Below are 24,212 nucleotides of genomic sequence, written 5' to 3'. Positions count from 1 at the left end.
TCTTTTCTTAAGAGATTGTAGACATAACTTGATTGCTAAGGTGCCTATGTCAAAGAATAGAATGTTCCTCTTGAACATTCAAAATGATGTGGCAAAGTGTCTCAAGGCTTGCTATACCGACTCTTCGTGGCTATGGCATCTACGATTCGGGCACCTCAACTTCGACGGTCTAGAACGTTTAGCGAAGAAGAAGATGGTGAGAGGCTTGCCTAGCATCAACCACCCAGACCAACTTTGCGAAGGATGTCTAATTGGGAAGCAATTTCGTAAAATTTTTCCAAAGGAATCAACAACAAGAGCAACAAAGCCGCTAGAGCTCATACACACCGATGTCTGTGGACCAATCAAACCCAATTTATTTGGTAAGAATAAGTACTTTCTCCTCTTTATTGATGATTATTCCAGAAAAACCTGGGTTTATTTCTTGAAGGAGAAATCAGAAGTGTTTGAAAACTTTAAGAAGTTCAAAGCCCTCATGGAGAAAGAAAGTGGTCTTTCCATCAAGGCCATGAGATCTGATCGAGGAGGAGAGTTCACTTCAAATAAGTTCAACAAATATTGTGAAGACCATGGAATCCATCGCCCACTGACAGTGCCAAGATCGCCACAACAAAATGGAGTAGCAGAGAGAAAGAACCGGACCATACTTAACATGGTGCGAAGCATGCTCAAGAGCAAGAAGATGCCGAAGGAGTTTTGGGCTGAAGCAGTGGCATGTGCAGTTTACCTAACAAACCGTTCCCCAACAAAAAGCGTGCATGAGAAGACACCACAAGAAGCATGGAGTGGAAGGAAGCCCGGGATCTCTCACCTCAAAGTGTTTGGAAGCATTGCCTATACCCATGTTCCAAACTAAAAGAGGACAAAGCTCGATGATAAAAGCGAGAAGTACGTGTTTGTGGGTTACGACTCAAGATCCAAGGGATACAAGCTCTATAATCCAAATAGTAAAAAGATCGTCATAAGTCGTGACGTGGAGTTCGACGAAGAAGATTGTTGGGATTGGAGTGTTCAAGAAGATAAGTATGATTTTCTTCCTTATTTTGAAGAAGATGATGAAATTGAACAACCAATCATAGAGGAACATATTACACCACCTGCCTCACCGACACCAAGGCTGGATGAAACAAGTTCAAGTGAGAGGACACCGCGACTAAGGAGCATTGAAGAGATTTATGAGGTAACCAAAAACCTAAACGACATTAACCTTTTTTGTCTTTTTGGTGATTGTGAGCCTCTAAGCTATCAAGAAGCGGCGGAAAACATAAAGTGGAAAGACGCCATGGACGAAGAAATCAAGTCAATCACGAAGAATGATACGTGGGAACTTACTACACTTCCACGAGGACACAAAGCAATCGGAGTAAGATGGGTGTACAAGGCAAAAAAGAATGCTAAAGGAGATGTGGAGAGATACAAAGCAAGATTGGTGGCTAAAGGCTATAGTCAAAGACAAGGAATTGACTATGATGAGGTATTTGCTCCTGTTGCTCGTCTTGAAACTATTAGACTGATCATTTCTTTGGCAGCCCAAAATAAATGGATGATCTATCAAATGGATGTGAAGTCAGCCTTCTTGAATGGTTTTCTCGAAGAAGAAGTCTATATTGAGCAACCACTGGGCTATGAAGTAAAAGGGCAAGAAGAAAAAGTCTTGAAGTTGAAGAAGGCGTTGTATGGTCTCAAGCAAGCACCGAGAGCTTGGAATGTTCGAATCGACAAATACTTTCAAGACAAGAACTTCATCAAGTGTCCATATGAGCATGCACTCTATATCAAAGCGCAAAGTGGAGATATTTTGATTGTGTGTTTGTATGTAGATGATTTGATCTTTACAGGGAACAATCCAAGCATGTTCGAAGAGTTCAAGAAAGATATGTCAAATGAATTTGAGATGACGGATATGGGGCTCATGGCATATTATCTCGGCATCGAAGTAAAACAAGAAGACAAAGGAATTTTCATCACCCAAGAAGGCTATGCCAAAGAAGTCCTTAAGAAGTTCAAGATGGAAGACGCCAATCCAGTTGGCACCCCGATGGAATGTGGCAGCAAGTTGAGCAAGCATGAAAAAGGAGAGAATGTGGATCCAACTCTTTACAAAAGTTTGGTTGGAAGTTTACATTACTTGACATGTACAAGGCCGGATATTCTCTATGTTGTAGGAGTAGTAAGTCGCTACATGGAAGCTCCAACCACAACTCACTTCAAGGCGGCAAAGAGAATCCTTCGATACATCAAAGGTACAACAAACTTTGGCTTGCACTATTACTCTTCTGACAATTATAACATTGTTGGCTATAGTGATAGCGATTGGAGTGGAGACTTGGATGATAGAAAGAGCACTACTGGTTTTGTGTTCTTTATGGGAGATACTGCTTTCACTTGGTTGTCAAAGAAGCAACCAATAGTCACACTATCAACTTGTGAATCCGAGTATGTCGCTGCCACATCATGCGTTTGTCATGCAATTTGGCTAAGGAACTTGTTGAAAGAGTTAAAAATGCCACAAGAAGAACCTATGGAAATATGTGTTGACAATAAATCAGCACTCGCTTTGACAAAGAATCCAGTCTTTCATGAAAGAAGTAAGCACATCGACACCCGTTACCACTTCATAAGAGAATGTATTGAGAAGAAGGAGGTAAAGTTGAAGTATGTGATGTCTCAAGATCAAGCTGCCGACATTTTCACAAAGCCACTCAAGTTGGAAACTTTCGTGAAGCTAAGGAGTATGCTTGGAGTCACAAATCAAGTTTAAGGGGGGATGTTGAAATATAAACTTGATTTGGGCCCAAATTAATTATTTGGTTCCTTGGACTTAGTTATTTTGGGCTTAAGTAATTATGGGTCATGTTTCTAGAGAATTCTTGTAGTGTTTGGAGTGTCTAGATATTTCTTATGGTTTTAATATTCTCTAGAATACTCTTTGGATCTCTAGAGTTGAGAACTCTCTAGAATTAGTGTGTCTAGAGTTCTCCTTAGAGTAGTATAAATAGAGATGTAATCCTACACATTTGTATCAAGTAAAAATACAAAGTTCTCTCCTCCATAAAGAATTCTCCTTCCTATCAAGTTTCTATTCAAAGTCTCCAATATTCCTAAACACTTTTCCTAAACATAAAAAGCCTTATTTCCAACAGTTGGGTAGAAAGCAGTTATGGATTTAAACCCACTAGATTCTCCGTCTCTTGTTCCCACTTGCCATTCTGATCCATCCAGCCTCAAAAACACAAGGAGTATAGAATTTAAGCAATTAAATTGAAAGTGTATGGTTTTACTTCCAAACTTGTAGTTATTCAATTTACCTTGGGGAATCTCAATTTTGAACTTGTTCTCATTTTCAGTGTAGACACGAACATCCTCAGACACATCTGGGTTTATATCATTAAATTAACATAAAAGTGCAGATAAAAAAAATAACATTTATATCATGCAGATGGAGGTGTTGACTTGAGTGTTTGAGTCATATAGTATGTTTGGGTCAATAATTATTTTTTTTAAGTGAACATTGAATGAGTAGTGTCTAACATGTGCCATACTGGTGTTGGTGTGGGAATTAACGTGTCTAACACTCAACACCTCAAGAAAGGGGAGTGTCCCTACTGCATCTGTTATAATAGAAGGATTGGTTAAGGGTATACAAATGTTTAATTGTCAATCTATCACCCTGCAATCAACATCCTAATTAATAGGAATTGGCCACCTAGAATCAAGCTCCCAATTAGTCACCCCTTGATTTTAGGAGTCGCTGCTTCCTTAATCCATAATACTTGCCTATATTCTTAACAGTTACCAAATCAAGTATTTCCATTAAATGGACCAGACCTAACTCAATCATAAAAGTTAGCTCGAGAGGAGAGGGTTGTTCAAGTCTTATAACAACTACTTAGATTATTTTCCTAGCTAATGGGGCACTTCTTAACAAAATAGATAGAAAGTCGTATATTATTCTAAAGCCTGAAAGATGTAGTTGTTGGCATAAAATATCATCATGAAAGTGGTGCTGCCGGTTGCAAAGAGCCCTTTGAATATTGATGTTTTCTAATAGTCATAATTAAACAGAAAGACATAGGAGCTGGTGCCTAGATATTCTTGATACTCTTGTGTGATATTAAAACTGCATCAATTGTCTATGATATTTAAATGCATATTCTGTCGAAATAAATGTGTTAATTGTTACTTGTTTTATGTTCATCACATGAGGAGTTCAAAATTTGACTTTCTTTTCTTTCTTCTTTTTCCCTGATTTTCGTCCTTGACTTCACAGTGATGAGCAAGTTTATATAAAGGCTGATGATGGAGATGTCAAGCCTGAACTTCCAGAAGAAGATGACAAGCCTGAACTTCCAGATGAAATTGGACAAAAGAAAATTAGAGCTACTGATAGTCAAATGACCAGTACTAATGACTCTGCAGATGCTCATCTCTTAGAAAATGCTCAGAAATGCACAAGGGAAAATTGAATGTTGTATTGGGATTAAAAGAATGCACATTGTTTATATCGTTGCAATTTTCACGAGGGATTAAAAGAATGCACACTGTTTAAAAGAATGCACACTCTATTGTGACACAGGCACATACTTTGGCAGCAAAACATATGTGGTACCGCAAAGCACATACTTTGGCAGCAAAGCATATGTGGTACCGCTCGCTGCCTTGCTGGAAGTGGGCCTGGAGTGTGCTTGAAAACAAATTATATTATTCTTATGAATAGATTTTATAATTTTTTAAAATTCATTTTTTTTCTTCTATTATATCATTCATTTGATTTTTACACTTCCCTCTATCCTCTTCTTATTTCTCTTAGCTATTAGAAAATGGTACAAACATAATTTCTATGAAAAAATGTTACTTTTAATTCAGGTTTGTTCATAATTATAACTTTTACACCCTCAATTTTACACTTTTCCGTATTTTTTTCCTTAAATATATTTTTAGTCCTTCAAGTTTAAGATTTATCATTTTCAATTTTTCAAATTAAAATTTATATTTTTTCAATTCTCAAATTCATGTTTTTGTAAGTTCATTTTTTGGAAGACAAATAATAATATTAATATATAGTGCACAGGGATACCCACAAGGAGTGGGGAGAACCTTGTACAACAAGAAAAACATAAAAGTCCTCACAAAAGTTCCCACTGGTCCTACTAGTAAAGCTTCACTACCCTAACATACCCCAACATCATTAACATCCAACCAAAAACCTGTATACCACTTAAAGCAAAAAACCCCACTATACAATCAACTCCCTCCCAAATTCTCGCCGGGGTTGGAATCCCTCCAAAACCGAGACAAGAACCACCCAAACACTGCCCCAAACAATTAAGGAACATGCTTATCCCAACTATCTCAAGGACTTTGAAACGAAAAATAAAAAACTAGTTAACTTTACATATCTTTTGGCATGTAAACTCCTTCCTCTATATCATTTTTTTCCCTTACCTCAGCCTTATATCATATGGAAACATTGATTATACGTACACATACTTTATATATATATATATATATATATATATATATATATATATATATATATATATATGATCACAAACAGTATGATGCATAGTCTAGTTAAAGTACTGGAAAGATTGCTGTCAGTTCTTGTATATAGGCACATGCTTTACAACCTAATTAAGGTATAGTACCATCAAGAATCCATATATAGAGCAATAAAGATAAATTCTACAAATATGTGTTCGCACCTTCCTTTGCCTTGGTTGTGCTGAAGACCCTTCAAGCTGTTTCTCAAGATTCTGCAACTCCTTTATGTTCAATGGTCCAACATCTTCCCCAAGCAAATGCCTAAAACAACAATACATTGGAAAGTTAATTAACTTTACATGGGTGGTTATGATTTTCTAACCTTTGTTACTATATTAATTAACTCCTTTTGTTTGTGATTAAGATACATATGCATGTGACTGCTGAAAACATCATAATATATTCATCAGAAGGTATTAGATATTAGATATATATTAAAACAAGTCTATTCTTTAGAAGAGGCATAAGTGATTACCTCTGGGTCCTTTGAAGAGAATCATACTTTGCCTTTAGCTTTGACACCTCTTGGTACCAGCTCTGATTGCCAAAACAAAAAATTAATAAATATTCACTAACAAGATCAAATTAATTGACTGCTGTTATATATAGAGATGTATCATATCATTAAGACTTATATATATATATATATATATATATATATATATATATATTGTTGTAGACAGGGCTATCTTTTTGCATTAATTCTATCTAAGAAAAATAATTCACTACTAACTTGAGTTAGTGAACACATGCGTACCTGAGTTTCACATTCAACGTGTTCGTCTTGAGGAGTAAAAGAGCTACGATGGTATTGCTCAATAGTTTTGGTAGTCCTGCAAATTAAGGGAAACTGATTGGTCAATATTAGCTTAACAGAATATGTTGGTTCTCTTACAACTCCACCATGCACTGAAGGTGTTGTTTGGACAATTGTTAAGAAGGTTCTGTACTTTATTCACATGATTTTCTTAACTAGCAAAGACTATATTTATTAGTTCATACAATACAAGTACATCTACTTAAGTGAAATGAAAAAACTCAAACTTTGATTTATCATGTTAAAAGAGACTAACTTGTTTGATAAACTTAATCTTGATGACACTTAGCATATCACAAATAATTATATGTCACATAACACCTTTTACGAGCAATTAGCTTCTTTTTTTACTTAATCACTATTTTCCTCTTCTATTTTTTTTCTTTAATTTTAGTTTAATCATCTGATTATTAAAAAAAATTAATTAGGTCCTTTAATTTTAAATTCTTTCATTTTCAAAAGTTTCAATTAGATCTCTTATTTTTTAAATAAATTTAATTTGGTCCTATTTAAAACCAAATCTGATCTTATTTTTTTAATTTTTTAAAGCAAATGAAAATAGAAATTGGATCAAATTAAAACTATTATAAAAAAAATAAAGTACATCATTAAAACTTCTACAAATGAAAGTATCTAACTGAATCATTTTTAAAAATTAAAAGATCTAATTCAATATTTTAATAATAAAAGGATGAAATCAAACTTAAAAATAAATTTGAGAAACAAAATAGTAATTAATTTTTTTAATATAATTAATGTTTAATTCATTCATCATATTTCAGGGGATGCAACATATTGCAAAATTAAGGCTGGAATTATAATTAGCTAATCAAAAACAGGAAATTTGGTAAATGACAAACCAGAGTGGGCAGTGATTATCAAAAACAGATATTTGTGTGTTCAATCACAAGTGAAGCTTTACTATAATGGGTTTCAAATAACTGAAGCTGTGACCCATCAATTTTGAGCATTTCTAACAGCGTGGGTCTTCTAAAAAATGGGAAGGCATTTCTTTTTCTCTGAACATGTAAAATTTGTGTATGCATGGGATTGACATTATTTGTTTTTTCATTTGCTCATATGCTAATAAAAGTTAACTTAATGAAAACTGCAATTTATAGAACTAAAAGGTGTAGTACAGAACCTTCTCTTTTAGAACTATTTATCAAATCTAAAATTCCCATATAAGTGATCATACAATACAAGACATCTACTTAAGCATTATCTAAATTGCAATTGTTTTCCACAGGGATATGAGGAAAATGCAAGGCCAACGCAGGAACTTGGTGGAAGACAAGTTTGGTTATATGGACCTATGGAGAATGAAAAGCCTACTTAAATATTTGTATAAAGATGTGAAGGGAAGTAACTGCTTCTACACTTGGCAATAAAGTAGAGTACGAAGTATGGACAAATAAAGGCTACATGATGGCACGATCAAGCACCTGAAATAAATTTAATCATTTGGCCCTTATAATTTTTGCTGCAAACAGAAACTCATTAAAGTAATTGATAACATAAGCATATGGAGGTCCAGTTTAAAGCAGGACAAGTTTTTGCTGTAAAAGGAACAAACATATAACATGTTTCTCTTTTGTTGATTGTGATCTCGTTCCCATCTCAATTCTCACCTTTTTTTTCTGTTTTCTTTCTTTATCTAGTGCCTTCAATTTCAATACCCTCAAGCAGTGACCTCGTTTGTTATTTCACATGCTTATACACTAGATAAAAAAATGATTCAATTATCATTCTTTAACACGTTTCCATGCATAAACTACTTAAATCAAATGAATTGATTCCCAGGCTGTAAAAGGAACAAACATATAACATGTTATGAACTAACATCAGAGTAAGAGTAAATGGACATTTAACTTTGGTTACTGGTTATTCAGCACTGAACCAGTAACCACTTCAAAAGTAGAGCCTACCTAGCTTCTTCACCTCTGCTTATTCTTTATACAACTTTGGTTACTGGTTATTCTTTAAAAGTTTTACCTCTGCTTTTCTTTGGTTACTGGTTATTCAGCACTAATTTAGGCATTACTTTTTTTTTTTGCAAAACACTGAACCTTGCTTATTGTATAATAGAAAGCTTAATCAGAATATTATGACTACTTATTCACCTAGGCATAGAAATAGTAAAGCCATAAAAAGCCAAAGAAAAGTATAGCCTTACTTATTCACCTACCTAGCTTCTACTTCTACCAAAGCAGTAATAAAAACACTAACAACATACAAACACTGTATCAGCAAGACCAAGATTGATCAATGAAATACTCAGGGGAGTGAAATACCAACTTATTATTTGGTTGTAAAGGTTTATCTTCACCAGAAAAGCAGTTCCCGTGGAATTAGCACTAGCAAACAGTATTTAGCTCTGCATCACTTCATTTCTCCTACTTGCCTGAAAATAACACAAAGTAGTTTGTGTTATTTTCACTTCAAAACAGTTCGAATATAAAATAATCAGCTTCACGAACATCCAATTTTCATAATTTCAACAAACATCACACAAAGTACTTTGTTTGCTTGTTTGTGTATTTTGAAAAAAAAATAATGAAAAGAAAAAATAGGTAAAATCGTAAAAGAGGGACCAAAAAGAAATCTTACAACAAACCTAATTTGGTCGCGCGAGAGTGGTGAGTCACGACAGGCTACGGGTGCACCGCCGTGGACGGTGGGAGCTGAGTGATGATGCGAACTCAGGAAGGGAGACCTCTGAGGAAGGTCTTCAGAGGTTTTTTTTTAGGCTAGATAGGACGCGCAAGAGTCTTCTTCGAGGCTAGCTATGGCGTGTGAGTATTGTTGGAGGGTATAGTGATGAAGGCTAGGGTTCGACGCAAGTGAGTGTTGCTTGTAGCACGTGAGTATAATGCTGCCCCAACCACATCGTGTTGACAACAAGAACGTTGTTGAAGATATGATTCACGAATTCAAAGACGGGTTTCTACATCACCGTCTTTGTTGGCTATCTTTATAATTACCGAAATGCCACCGCTTATTATACAACATCGTTTTAGGCGGACCGAAGTTGTTACTATATTGTAAAAACCAAGATTTTTAGTAGTGATGCTTTATTATCTACATGTAACTCAATATTAATTATTCCAACTTTTCAATACTCAAATTGGAGTATCAGGTGCACGGGCCAACTGTCTAGTCGCAAGGAAATGCTGACCGAATTATTTCCCAACATGCTATTGTTTGATTTGCTTAAAAATAAAATAATTTTCAAATAGGCTCAAACAAATTAAAATTGCATTATGATTCGGATTCAAATGCTCTCTTAGGCATTATTGATTGATTCAATTTATTCTTTAAAATGAGTTTCCCTTGTCATCCTAGCTTTTAGAAACTCTTTGTTGGTTCCTTGGCGCCTTCGCACCCAGATGGAATAATTGTATGACTTTTTGTAAATCTATATTTTTTTTTGTTTCTCTTGTATATATAGAAAAAGTAACTCATGTGCAGATGAACTTGTTATCTTTGGGACCTCTTTCCATGATAGTTTCTCTTAGTGAGATTTTGTCCCTCTTTTTGTTGGGACAAACCTTTTTAGGAATTGAGTTTTTCTTTCTTCCTACAGGTTTTGATAGCTCCTCCCGTGAATTTTGGCCAAGTCCCCCAAGATTGTTTTTGATCATCTTTTTCTCAATTTATATATAGAAAATAGTACAGGTTTTACAACAGGTAAATTTCGGAAATTTTATAATTGGTTGTTAATTTTGGCCCAGTCCCCCAAGATTGATTTTGATCATTTTTTTCCCCTCAATTTAATGTTATTTGGGTTAGTCTCGTTGTGAGGCTCTCTTGTGATACCCTAGCCTAATTGGGGTTTCCTTCCCTCACAATCTTTTCTAACCTTAATTTATATATAAAAAAATACTGCAGGTAAATTTCGGAAATTTTATAATTGGTTTAATCAATAAAAAATATTTTGTTAGTGATTAGTAAATATTTCAATTTTTCCAATTATTAATTGAAAAAATTCCAGTAAAATTAAAAATTGAAAAAAATTAAGCACGGATTAAAAAAATTAAAGAAAATGAAAAACCATGCATATTTTAACAACCATCTTATTAAAGATATTGGTTTAATTTAACATAAAAATATAAACTACTCATGTTACAAAATTAAAAATGTCATCATATTTATGATAAAATACATTTTTGTCCCCTCAAAATATCTTGAATTTAGTTTTAATTATTATAAAAAGTTTATGTTTTTAGTTCCTACATTTACAAAAAGTGATGTAGTTTTAGTTTCTATTTACATAATAAAAATTTGTATTTTTGTTAAAATATAGTGCTAAAATCATTAAAATTATTACAAGGACAAAAATCAAATTTTGAGATATTTTATGAAACCAAAAACATATTTTACTCGTAGGTTTAATATCTAGAGATGGATTAATATCTCAAGCAAGTTAGAAGTGTATTATTTCTCAGATTCATGTACTCTATAGTACATCATTATTTGATTGGGTTAATTTATTCTTGAAAATTAGGTTTTCAAAATAATAGATATTTTACCCACTTGATCACTTCAACCTACTATATATATGGTACATACTAAAACGTACAATGAAAAGCATAAGAACATATCAATCAACTCCTTTTGGTTAGATTTGCTCTTATGACTACCAAATTACACCTAAATTTTCCTTGCCAACTCCTCTCAACAATGTTAATCATTCTCTTAACCATATCATCATGTTTATCATACACAGTCTCAGCCCAACAAATCCGAATTAGAGAAGCAACTATAAGTGATACCAAAGCTGCTTTCAAGGAAAAAATCCTCACATCCAGGGAACTTGTTCAGTTTTATCTGGACGAAATTACTAGGCACAACCCACATCTCAACGGGGTCATAGATGTGAAACTTGATGCGCTGTACGACACCGAGAAGGCTGACCACGAGCACGAGAGGAACTCGACGGCGGCATTGCTTGCGCTGCACGGCATCCCTGTCCTGCTCAAAGGTAACATGGGAACCCAGGGCAAGCTGAACACCACGGCTGGATCCTACGCGTTGCTTGGGTCTGTGGTGCGTGGTGATGCTCTTGTGGTGACCAATTTGAAGGATGCTGGGGCTATTATTCTGGGGAAGTCCACCATGAGCGAGTGGGGTTACTTTCGCTCTTCAACTGCACCCAATGCTTGGAGTGCTAGAGGCGGCCTAGGAAGGGTTAGTATTAGTAATTTAATCTCATTCATCTGCTCCAATATTATAAATTGGAATAATAATGATACACAAATATTTCATCAGTTCAAACACTTTGCTAACATCTATCTTTTTTCTTATTATCAAATCCTATTATACGTATACCTACTTGCTTTCTCTTTATCTCTAAGTACTTCTACTAGAGAGTTTGAGTGTGTCTTTTCCTCTAAATTGGAATAGACAAGCACTTATATGCTAGTTTAAGTAGCATATAAGTTACTAAAGTGTTTATAAAACAGATTTAAATATTTACTTTCTGAATTAGGCATTCTCAATAAATTCTTCTTTATTTTCTCTGTATTTCACATACTATATCTCCCAAATTTGTCAAAGAATTCTCTATCAACCATCTTATGGGCTACTTTTTTTTTTATCTTTATTTATATACTTTATCTTCATTGTCGTCTATTTTTTTTTTCAATTTACCTTTATATTGAATTTCAATAATTTAGTTTAAAATGTTATATCACGATTTTAATTATTAATGTGAAATGTAAAATATAATTTTTTATTAATAAATATTTACTAATTAAGAATTTTAATTTTTATACAATTTATAGATGTATATAGTGAGAGCCTTTATGATTTGAGAGTGAGAAAATTTATTGACAATTAAATCTAATAAAAAAATAAGTTTTTTAAAAGTTATATACCTTTTTTTATGTAGTGACATGGTTTTAAATTTTAACCATTTACATATTGTATAAACTAGATTTATTCCTCTCACTCTTATATAAGAATAATCTTCTTATCACAAGATATGTTTCCAAAATTTACATATTTAAATATATCCATTTATTATAAATTTTAATTATATAAAAAAATATTTATTCTGCATAATGCATAAGTTAAAATACCAGTATCGATGTAAAAGTCAACATGCTCTATGCCAAGAGAAATTATTAAATAGTCCTGTAACACACACTATGAAATGAGAAATTATTATGCAAATGATATGTTAATGCTTTTTTTCCTCTTCTATGCAAGGCATTGTACCTCAAAGCCAGAAGTTAAGTTCAGATTTGCTTTATAAATATTTGTTGAATTACATACGGGCCGGGAAATCAAATGAGAAATTCGGATTGATTAATATATTATAGTAATGAACATAAAAATAGAAAATAAATATTAAGGAATAATATATTAAATAATTTTTAAGTTATTTAATAAGTCATTAGTATAAATGCTATTTTCACACTAAAATAACTTTCGTTAATTTAGCTTAATTTGAGATTCTTATACACATGAAATTAACATATATTAAAAAAGTTAATAATAACTTCATTTGATTTTCTTATACACGTGAAACTAAGATATATTAGAAAAGTCAATAATAACATGTGAAGTGTAAGGATAGAACACTCAACTTGAGTCGCAATTATTTATTTATTTAACAGAATGTGGTAATTAAGTATGTACTACTTTATTGGCAGGTTTAGTATTGATATTTATGAAAGCCCTAAACCCAGATTTTTAGTTTCAATTATTTTAATTTTGACGATATCGATGTTAATTAAGTCACTACCTTTCCATTATCTAGTTAGTCCTGCCCTCTCGCTACAATAAATATACGTAAATCATATCATTATTCTAAGATATAAGCTAGGTACATTTCTATACCCCTGTACAAACAGGTATCACTCTAATAAATTGTACATGTTAATTATTAATCAGCGCAAGTATTGCTAATTGGAACTTATGTCTGACTGGAAAATACTAAACATACACTCATGCATGTTATTACATTTATTAGTTTCTTCTTCATTTTTTTTAATATTTATTTCTTCTTTCCACTTATACAAAAAAATTAAGATGTATGAGTATCATTACTCTATTTAATTAGTAACTATTTAATTATTGGCTCACTGTTTGTGATTGAGAGTGCCAAATAAATAGTTGGTAGAATAATGATAATCGTACATTTCTTAAATATATTATTGCAAAAGTCATATACAACAACGGTTGTACACGATATTTAACGATGATTTTGAATCGTTTTTAAAGCCACGAAAGTCTTTCGACGATGATTCCTTAAAAAATTGTCTTAAATTTTTTTTTTCTAAATAGGTTATTAGAAGACTACTCTTCTAAGACGGTTCTTTAAAAAACCATCTTAAAAGGATATCATTCTAAGACAGTTCTTAGCTCAGAACCGTCTTATAATGATATCCTTCTAAGATGATTTTTTTTTCAGAAAACTATATTAAAATGTCTTTTTTTAAAAAAGAAATTAAAATAATGAAAATATTATTATTAAAAAATATTATTTTCTTTGTATTTTTTAAATCAAAAAATTTCATATTTCATGCACACCATCGTATAAAAATTTCATATTATTTTTAAATAACATTTTCATGTTAAATCATCACAAATTTCATGTGAAATAAGAAATTTGAAAAAAAAAACCCAACTATTTTCAAATTGACTGAAAATAGCATAGATAAAAACATAACGATAAAACAAATCCAAACACAAGAGAATCTCCATTCCAACATAAGATATATGGTGTTCAATGTAATAATTTTAAACTAGAAATAGATAAAAATAACTTAATCATAAGTTTTATTAAGCAACAAACTGAAAACAGGTTCTACTCCAAGCATGAACTACCTAGAGTGCAGAGGTTCTTTATCACACTTTAACTTGTATGGGTTAATTGTGGTTGTCTGCAAAAGTAAAACCATTGTTTTTAAAGTGATAAACAAAATCAAATAAATGATTCATCAGAACAAATAATAATAATAATAATAATAATAATAATAATAATAATATACCATTTTATTATGGAGTATCAATCATAACAAAGGACTAAAATTACAAACAGCTCTATCGTTCTCTGTATCTCCAAAGTTGTTGTAAATAGTAGACAATAAAGTAGACCCAATATTTTTCTTTTGAATTGGACAACTGATTTTTATTTTTTTTACATTCTAACTTGAGTTGAGGAAAAATATGTAATTCTTTGGCATGTTAACTGGGGAGAGAATAAATTCTGATATGGATAAGAGATCGAGACACAGGTAACTATGGTTTTTTTTTTTTTATGATTAAAATTATTGAAAAAACTCCATATCTTTTATCATTAGAAAAATAGCTCCTCCACATAGCAACATCAATAAAAAAAAATAATGATATAAGCTCCTGATTATTTAAATGGAAAGAAAACAAAGAAATCTCAACACAAAACATGAGTAAAAGGTTACACAAAAAGGCCATACCAACTTCTACATATTTATTGCTATCATAGTATATCACATATTCTCTAATTTTATATGAAAATTATTTGATAAGTCATTACTCCTAAATTGGAATTTCAGACACTAGTTTGTGTACTTTCAACCTCAAAATAGAAAAAAAAAACCAAAAAGATATTCTGGTTATGTAACTTAGCTAGCTAGTGGCTATTTCTGAGTGTTTTTTTTTATAAATCAATGAGCAGCTATCTAGCTTAAGTGGTGACAGTAACTTTATGTTCCCAACCTCACTACTTTTTAAAAGATAGGGGTGATTCAAAGAGGTCCCTATAATATTAGATAATCAGTTCATGAAATCTTTGCTAAATTTTCGGTATAAAGAAAATAAACTAAATTTTAGGGTTGAATAACATCCAGCATAAGCACAATACCATTTACTTCACTTATTTAGTCAACACAGCCAGGAAGATAAATATTCAAAGTTTTGAACAGTTTTTACAAACTATAGTATAACAATCTCTAGTGATTAGTGAATAAGTATGACATTATTTTGAAGTATATTAGGATAGAATATCAAAATCGATTTGAAACATAAACCATTCTATGGAACCAACATAATCAAAGAAATAGATACTTTTCAACCTTGTATTTACCAATTCTCTAATAACAAATACTACGTCCCTCACTAGTGGCTCATTCATTCATGCCTACCTGTGGATATGAAACCTAATATTTCTTGCTCATCTGACCATCAATGCAAAGTATCAAAAGTTTATATATTAATGGAAAAGAGCATTAAAAGCGGGGGGGGGGGGGGGGGGGGGTGGATGTTTAGTTGGTTATAATAGATAAAACTTCTTGTAATATCTCAATCATTTAAATGCATAAGAACCGATAAATGAGTGGAGTTTTTAAGGTTTCAAAATGACGTCAAATAATAAAATCAATCACTGTTGCAAGAAAAAAAAGCTATTGGCTAAGAGGGACTAAAGCACCAGAAGTTTTATCACAACGACATTTATTTGGAATATGAAGTACCTTAATCACATGTACTACAATAACAACATATGAAAAGAAAGAATAGGTAATAACATTTTCAGTAAAGAAATATTGGCAGACATAGAATCTTACCCTTGAACTCACAGGAAAGTTAGTTGGCAAAAAAGATGAATCAGTTCTTCCAATGTCCCTAGTGGATGGCCCACCAATTGCACTATTATTAACTGCACTAGTGCAGCTGCCAGCATGATACCTTTGCATTTCCTCCACTTATAACCAGCATACTGCCCTCAACATCAAACCACTACAAGTAGTAGTAATAGCTAAACTGCATCATTGAAAATGTGCTGTGTCATTTCCAACCAGAGCAATTAAGCAAACTAAAAAGAAAATCCTAAAAAAGTGACGAAGGATAAAAAAAGACAAATTGAAGAAAGAATAAGAGAAAATGACCTTTAAGCACCAAATCTATGTGTTATTGAACTGTCTTCAACCATTATAAAATATGTAATGAAATACAAATACCCAAAAACATGAAACCCACAATTTGTGGACCGCAGATGTATGAGGAAGAGTGGTACTATTCTGGCCTGTAAATCACAAATGGATAAAGAATTAAGAAACAAATACATATCATGGACCATAAGAAGAATCATTAATTAACATCTAGATTACAGAGTGCAACTCAAAGGCAGTATGAAAGCTCCAAAAAATAAATTTAAAAAAAAATCCAATAGTCTAAGAACCTGCATAAAGATCCCAATCAGCTCTATAATAATAAAAGCATGCTCTGAAAGCAATAATAATATTTAAAAAAAAGTACTATTCTCGGGAATTTTAACCTAGAACACCCACAATAACTCATTTAACCTAATTTCACAATTCACCACCATTAAGGTAGGGCTAACAACAAAGGATAGAAGGCCTAATCCATAATCATAAAGAAACCTATTAAGGGTGTGATTAGGGCTTTAATCTCCAGGTACATATGTATGAAATTCACCCAAATAATGCATAAATAAACATAAAGAAAATAAATTAAAACATGTCAGACCCTTACATATTTGCTCTTGAGAGAAGAACCATTCCCAGTGGAAGGTGTATCCTTGACAAGAACCTCTGTGTCCAGTTTCCCTACATCTTTGTTAACCTTGGAATTTGAACCACCACAAATCTCACCATCAGATAAAGTTGTTGCTCTGTCCAAACCATCAACTTTCTTCGAACAATATCCATCATTCTCCTCTAAGGAATCAATGTTTCCCTGTTGAAAAGTCGAGCCTAAAAAAAATCCCCAAATCGGGACTCTCGGTTGCTTCGACGCTTACCTTGGGAAATGCACTTTCGATCAAACTAGAGTTAGTGGATTACAAAGGCGAATAGACTTGCCTGGTGTGAAGATCCTTGGTCAAGCAGTGAGGAAGGTCTTCATTGTTGCACTTCACTTTCTTGCAATTAGTTCAACGAAAGCCAAAAAGTTTCACACAAGGTTCGTCCTGTGAGGGAACGAGATCAAAGCGAAGTTGACCAGAGTGGTTACAAAGATGATAAAGTTGTGATCTAATGAGAGTGAGTGTACCAGAGGAGTGGCTTTGCTGACGAGAACTTGGGATGATGTCCATGGCCTCCGACCGAACCGAAACCATCTCACCGCTTCTCGAGTAGGACAACAAGTCCCTGCGCACCACATCATCTGATTCCCTCTCTTTTGCTCTTTTTCTCAACGCTAGCAGAGCGTGATCCAATGTCACTCTTTCTCTGTGGAGTGGTGGATCAGATTCGAAAAGGGGACGCAGCGGAGTGGAAGGATGCAAGGAGAAGAGTGGAACGAATGCAAGGGAATGAAAAGTTGAAACGAAAAATACTCGAGGAGAGGAACAGACACAAGGAGAAGAGAGGAAAGGAATAAAGTGCGAGACTACCTGGAACCACAAGATAATAAAGATCCACTCATGACAGTTTCTTTGTAAAAGCGACATTGAGGATCTAATTTCAAGGACAATTTTAACAAAAACTATCTTTGAAAAGTTGTTTTGAAGACGATTTTGCAACAACCGTCTTTTAAAAGTTGCAATTATTTACAAAAATGCCACCACTACCTAAACGAGGATGGTTTTTCAATAATCGTCTTTAAATAGACATCGTAAAAAAAGCTTTTTTTTGGTAGTGATAGCAAATTAAGGGCCCTAATTTTCTCTTAAACTTCATGTTGGCTCATCCAACCCTCGTCATATTAATTAGTTAATTAGCTAATTTTGTGTTTACAATTCATTTGTAACCCTTTAAGGACAAATGCTCTAAGATCGATGGGTCTATATGGTAAGCATGACATGAAGGTATATATGTTAATCATGACATGAAGGATAGCACAAGAAGCCCATGTAAGCATCACTACACACATTTGATGTAGATGCATGCATGCATGGTCGCCAAATCTTCAAGCAAATAATTTTTTTTTTCTGTTCATGCAAATAAGGTTTGCATAGTCATTTCAGTTGCCTTTATAATTATTGTAATAACTTTTTAAGGAATTTATTTTTTTCATATGATTATTGCTTTGTATCTTCTACATAGAACATTAATGGGCTATGGTGGTTGATAATAATAATAATAATGAATAATAAACTTCTTTCTTATTGTTATCTTTATTTTCTCTTCAATGAGTTCATCTTCTTTAAAAGATGAGTGTGCTTGTGGGTAATTTATTTAACTACTTCAACCATTATTTTAGTAAATATAGATGTATTTAATAAATGAGCCTATCCTATTAGCATATAAAACACTGTTTAAAATAGTATTGTTTGAATTTATAAACTTATCGACAGTGACTTTGTGCATGTTTCTATTTTTTTAACTTATACCATAAATACCTAAACATTAGAAAGAAGAACAAAAAATAAAGATTGAATAGAAAACGGGAACAAACTTGCTTGTTAGTTACACATTCAATTATGATGAACAAGAAGTTAAAAATAGAAAAAGAAAAATGAAGATTGGCTGGTTTGAAAGATTGCTAACCAAATTCTTGTGTTACACAATGATATTCAACAAGTTTTCCCCTATGCTAGACTTGTAGAATCACTACAAGAAAAATGACTTATACTTACAGACAAAAACTGTCACTAGAAGTCCAAAATCTGTAAGTAGATGTATAAAAGACTTTGTCCTACAGGCATTTTAGGAGTTAACTTTGAGGGGGTATACAGTGATAATTAATAGTTTGTCACCATAAGCTTTACCTATGGATATATTTTTATCTACAGTCATATTTGATTGTCACTATAGGTAACACCTACAATTTCAAGTATGTAGGTAAAAGGTATTAATTTATACCTACAATCTCTAACTGTAGGTAAAAGTCATTTACTTGTACCTAAGGTCATCTGTAGGTAAAAGCCATATAATAATAATAAAAATAGTTCCTAATTATGCTCTTTGTTGATTACAATTTTTAATTAAATATATTTTATTTTTTCTTTTAAAAAAATAATATAATTGAAAGAAAGATTATTGAAACTTGAAATAGAAGGAACCACTAACAATTTATACACTTGAAAGTTGAAACTTAAAATATTACTTCCTATTTCTTTTGTTTGAATTTCTTGTGTACTTGAATTTCACAAGTCAATAGGTAAAGACAATCATATGTATAATTTAGAATTTAATTAACAACCACTAAAGAGATCTAGAATACCAATCTCTTTCCAATCAAAACATTCTCACATATTCATCACCATCTAAACCATGTTCCTGAAATAACAATATCACTTATTAAGAATAACATCACTAATATCATAAACCAATATTCAACAAAATATAAGCATCTATATTTAGAAAAAAAATCATTTGTTTCAAATGGACTATCATTGCATCAACTCCACTAACTTGTATGTTCTTGTAGCCAAATAAGTAAAGATCGATAAACGTGTCCTCTAACCTGTTAGTTAGCAAAATGAAGAATTTGCATGCAAAATTTTTGAAGGTAAAGATAATCAATGGAATAAGGATGTGTAAGGTGGATACCATTCTGATAGTGGTGGAGGAGGATCTTCACAAGTTGAACTACTCATGGAATTTGTGGTATCTATTACAAAGATAGCCACTTAGATAACTTCAATTACTCATATTAACTATTGTTGCACGTCTGAGACACCAAAATATTGATGCTCCAAGAGTAGTAGAATATCAATTGCCTATTAGATTAATATAACAAATTGCAAATATTGGGGACATGACAAGGCAACACTTGGCATTAATACTCAAATACAAAAATAAAGTTCGCAAGTTATAAGGTTAATATTACTCACCAGCAGGTGCTTCATCAGCCAGGGTTTGTGTTTGTTGGTTAGTTTCAAATTTACTTTCATGGAAGGAAGGGTGATCCTCATTGTTGTTACCATCATATATTTGTTGAGGATTTTCTTTTGTAGTTTCCTTGCACTGATACGTTTCTACATTATCATCTTGAGAAAGAAAAAAAATTAGAAAGCATTTGCTTTTCCACGATTAGAAAGAAAAAAATTACTTGCAAGCATAGAAAAAAAAAAGACTTAATATATTTCAAGACTAAAAAATGGGCAATGATTTTCAAGCAATATTGTGGTATGATTTAATAGTAATAGTATGATCTAATATGAAGGCAAGGAAACATTATGCAGCTTGCTTGAGTTTCTTTATCATCCTCATTGTTGTTACCACCATATATTTGTTGAGCCTATCAAGGATTCCACATGTTAATATTTGATGTATCTTGGTAATAGAATAAGAAACCAAGAACTACGATAGAGGGTGCTTATGTTGTAGTCTCTTGTCCACCACCTTGTGAACCGATATTGTAGAAGAGGCTAGCAAGCTTGCCTGGTACATCACTCTTAGGTGGTGCATTCATCTTACCAAGCCCCTCATTGAGCAGTGTGTTAGGTACTTGTTCCCAGGTTCAACAACATTAACAACTCCATACTCAAGTTTCCTTATATTTTCTCCCATGCTTTTACCTCCAACGCATGCATAAGCTTGTATATTGATGAATGCCCAATAGCCAATATAACCTTCTCAGTTTGTGAGGCCAATTCCCTTGTTAGTGACATTGTTAAAGCATGAAACCCTGTCAAAAATTAAAAAACAAACACCCCATGTAAATACCTAGACAAAAAAATCTAAAATATAACGCACTCAGTTAGATGTGAAGCACACACAACCCTTTAACAATACATTCTTAGAATATGTTTGAATGGAGGATTTTAGAGAGAAGTAGCACAAATGATAAAGGGACACTAAGCGTGTGTTTATATTAGCTTATTGCGTTGAAAACAACTTATAATCAAAACCAACAATGGAATAAAATAGAAAATGGTGTAAATCAGTTATGATCCCTAAAATCGAATCGATCTAACATCTATGAACAACAGAGAGGGAAATTCACATAGTAAATCAAATGTATAAGAAAGAGAGATAGAGATTGGTGGAAAGAAAAGATGGTACGTAGCTAAACATGGTTTGGAGTTGGGAGTTAACCTCGTCAAAAGCACGACAGAGATTGGAGAACTCCTTGCGAGCCTCATCCAAGACCAGAAGCTTTGTCATTCCATCCCAATCGAGGTTCCTTCCTACCTTGAATGCTACATTGTTAACTTTCTTCACCGTTTCGCTCATTTTCATAACGATTTTGCTCTTCTTCTCCCAAACATGGTTCTGATTCCTCCGCCTGCTGCTTGCTACTGCGCTCATTTTCACACCCAAACGTGAAGGCTATATTGGTATATTCCACAGAGTAGATCGTCCTTGATCCCCACCTCCTCGAAGCTTGTGATGGCCTTCATGCCCTTTATAAGTCTCGAAGTCCATCTCCTTGGTGGGGTTCACCGGCACCACTGACGTCATTGCCATCGCCGATTTGTCGGAAGAAAAAAAAGGGTTTCGAAAGAAAGGGAGAACGAATTTTGGAGAAGTGTGAGGTTACAGTGTTACGAGCCCTAGAAAAGGTAGCATTGTATATTATTGATTTATAAACTTCGTTGGGTCGGGTAAGGTTAAAGGTTTTATCCTCAGTTCCAGATTAAAAAAATATCATGATAATAATCCTATCTTTTTAGATATCATTGAGTTAAATCTTCAAGCGATTAATAATAATGTAATGCCTTTTGATTCAAATTAAAATTAGCAGAATATTTTTTTTACATATAAAATTAAAAAATATGTTTTATAAAAAGGATAAGTTAAGGATGTGCCACTTTTTAAAAAAATAATAAAAATAATTATTTCTTGCAAACAAGAGTTTAATCAAAGTGTCATTCAGCAAAAAAAAAAAAAAAATTAACCAAAGTGTATTGAAATTTGAAAGGGTCAAGTTGGTTTAAAGATTAAAATAAGATAAAATTAAATAAGATATGAAGATATGATATGAGTAGAATATGATAAGATTAAGTGTAGAATAAGTTTTAGTTTTATCTGATATTTGCTGCATGTTAGATAACATCTATATTTTAAAAAATAATTATTTTAACATGTATTTATTTTATGGGATTTTACCTATACTATGTATTGGTAGGTAGAAACTTTTTAAACTTTATCTACACCAATGGACTCTAGGTGTAAGTTTTATAGGATTTTATCAACACAAAGTAATCGTAGGTATACATTTTTGAAAATTTTACCAACACTGAATATTTGTAAATAGAAGTTATTCTGAGTTTCACCTGCATCAAATAATAGTAGGTACATATCTTTGAATTTTACCTATGACAAACAATTATAAATATAAATATTTTTTGACTTTTGCCTACAATAATTTATGTCTCTAAAAAGTTTCCATAGACATATGTCATTTTTCTTCTAGTAAATACAGAATGGTTCGTTGGACTTCTCTAGAATTTCCTTGCATCATGTTTAAATGAAAGTTCTTTGGACAATATAGGTTTGTTGGGCTTGTTGCTAGAGAATTCGTGTGTAGTTTTCTCATTTTCTCTTTGTTTATTATTCTGATGCACAAAAAATATTAAAACAGGTAAAAAAAAACTTATATTGAAGAGTGGAGAGGAAGGATATAAAGAAACATGACAATTTTTCAAAATCATAACATCCTATTAAACAAAGATTCATCCTAAAGAAAGATTAAAAATGTTTAATTAACAAAGATTTAAGTGAAAGACGTGAGACTTAGTTCTAGGACCACACGCTGTGGAAATTCACACGAAGAAAGAAACTACCATGAGGTAAAATAAACTTAGTGGTTCCACAAGATTCAACATCAGAAAACAAAAAGAGAAAACATGAAAAAAGATCAGAACGAAACACACCATCATTGGGGATGAACAACGAATACGGACTGTATGAGTTTTAAATTTTAAAGTTTTGAACTAGTACATTTAAATATAGGTTGGGTAACATATAGATATTTTTTTATCGTCAATAGCGAGGGGTTGTGTAAAATTCAATGCAAATGTGTTAATAATAATAATTTAATCTTACAAGGGGATTATGTTTTGTTTGGTAGGGTATTTACAATTGTGAGTAAAATGTCCTCATCATATTAAGAGGGACTTATGTTTGGTGAATGCTAATGGTGTATAGTTAAATGTTAAAATAGGTAAAAAAAAATTAAAGATATTGAAGTATAAATAGGTAAAAAAAAATAGGTATTTACAGAGAAAAGATTGAATGGAAATTTAAAAAAAAAAGAGTTAGTGTACAATTAATTGTTAAAAAAGGTTAAAAACAGTATACACAAAAATAGAGTATTGCTTTTGTTATTGTTATAGTTTTTTTTAATGAAATATGCTCTCTATATAATGGGTACTATCTATATCTAAATTTGGCCTAGTGATTGGACACTAATATTTTAGCTTGTATATTATAAAGTGAAAAGAATAAAAATACTGCAATATAAATATTTAAAACTGTTCACTTTTAAAAAAGTCAAAAATTAATTTAATTAATAATATTTCATTTTGATAATCTTCATGTGAGGCTCAAAATTCTCTTGGCTATCTTTTGTAACTCTTTGCAATCTCTACCATAACTCTCCTACAAAAGAGCTATAAAAATAAAAACAAAAAGTGTAGAATTAGAAGAACTAGCCGGTTGCTTCTTTCCAAAACATAAAAGCTAAGAGTAAGACGAAGCATACCTGGTTGCTTCTTATCTCTAGCAGTTATTGCCATCTCCAATCCAAAAAGCCCCTTTGCTCCCTTGAACGTACTTCTCAAGTTGTTGATCAACTAAAAATCTAGTTCTTGCATCAGACACCATTCTTTGAAAGGTCTCATACAGACCAATAAATACCTCACTATCTAGATCAAAGGTTTTTGTCAAAAAAGACACCAACACCTCATGATAAGAGGAGGCTTCAAACCCCTACCATATTCTCCAACACTCTTCAACATTTGCACAAAAAGAGGACTCCTTAACAAATTAAATGGTAATGCATTACCATA

The 24,212-nt window shown here is 32.4% G+C and overlaps 2 protein-coding genes and 1 long non-coding RNA gene across 4 annotated transcripts; 1 reads left to right on the top strand and 2 right to left on the bottom strand.

Annotated features, from left to right (window-relative positions):
• Positions 1-3,114: 3,114 nt before the first annotated feature.
• On the bottom strand, positions 3,115-10,005 carry LOC100784410 (agamous-like MADS-box protein MADS3). The gene is made up of 8 exons (XM_041013541.1): positions 9,913-10,005; positions 8,550-8,602; positions 6,302-6,377; positions 6,020-6,081; positions 5,706-5,805; positions 5,216-5,312; positions 3,309-3,374; positions 3,115-3,209 (listed from the first exon to the last, which is right to left on the bottom strand). Exons 1-8 carry the CDS (start codon positions 10,003-10,005, stop codon positions 3,115-3,117), a joined length of 642 nt encoding a protein of 213 aa, XP_040869475.1.
• A 1,039-nt stretch (positions 10,006-11,044) lies between these two features.
• Positions 11,045-13,026, top strand: LOC102660775 (probable amidase At4g34880). The gene is made up of 2 exons (XM_006606774.1): positions 11,045-11,551; positions 13,021-13,026. Exons 1-2 carry the CDS (start codon positions 11,045-11,047, stop codon positions 13,024-13,026), a joined length of 513 nt encoding a protein of 170 aa, XP_006606837.1.
• Positions 13,027-14,116: 1,090 nt separating this feature from the next.
• Positions 14,117-22,112, bottom strand: LOC106797576 (uncharacterized). 2 transcript variants are annotated; one of them, XR_005890233.1, is made up of 5 exons: positions 21,295-22,112; positions 19,475-20,884; positions 16,234-16,370; positions 15,913-16,108; positions 14,117-14,253 (listed from the first exon to the last, which is right to left on the bottom strand). It is a non-coding gene; the product is annotated as an uncharacterized lncRNA (long non-coding RNA). The 2 variants fall into 2 exon arrangements; XR_001386861.3 differs by lacking the exons at positions 19,475-20,884; positions 21,295-22,112 and having other exon boundaries at positions 16,234-19,466.
• Between the last annotated feature and the right edge of the window lie 2,100 nt (positions 22,113-24,212).

This window comes from Glycine max, chromosome 20 (assembly GCF_000004515.6).
Source record: "Glycine max cultivar Williams 82 chromosome 20, Glycine_max_v4.0, whole genome shotgun sequence".
Taxonomy (NCBI): domain Eukaryota; kingdom Viridiplantae; phylum Streptophyta; class Magnoliopsida; order Fabales; family Fabaceae; genus Glycine; species Glycine max.
Note: the sequence above shows the minus strand (reverse complement) of the source record. Positions and strands in the feature narration are given on the sequence as shown.

Coding starts and splice junctions, on each gene's coding strand:
- LOC100784410 (XM_041013541.1), bottom strand. CDS start 10,005: ATGATCAAAAACAATCTTGGGGGACTTGGCCAAAATTCACGGGAGGAG. Junction 6,378..8,549: donor TTGGTAGAAGTAGAAGCTAG/GTAGGTGAATAA, acceptor CTTAATTTGCAG/GACTACCAAAACTATTGAGC. Junction 3,375..5,215: donor GGGGTTTTTTGCTTTAAGTG/GTATACAGGTTT, acceptor ATATAAACCCAG/ATGTGTCTGAGGATGTTCGT.
- LOC102660775 (XM_006606774.1), top strand. CDS start 11,045: ATGTTAATCATTCTCTTAACCATATCATCATGTTTATCATACACAGTC.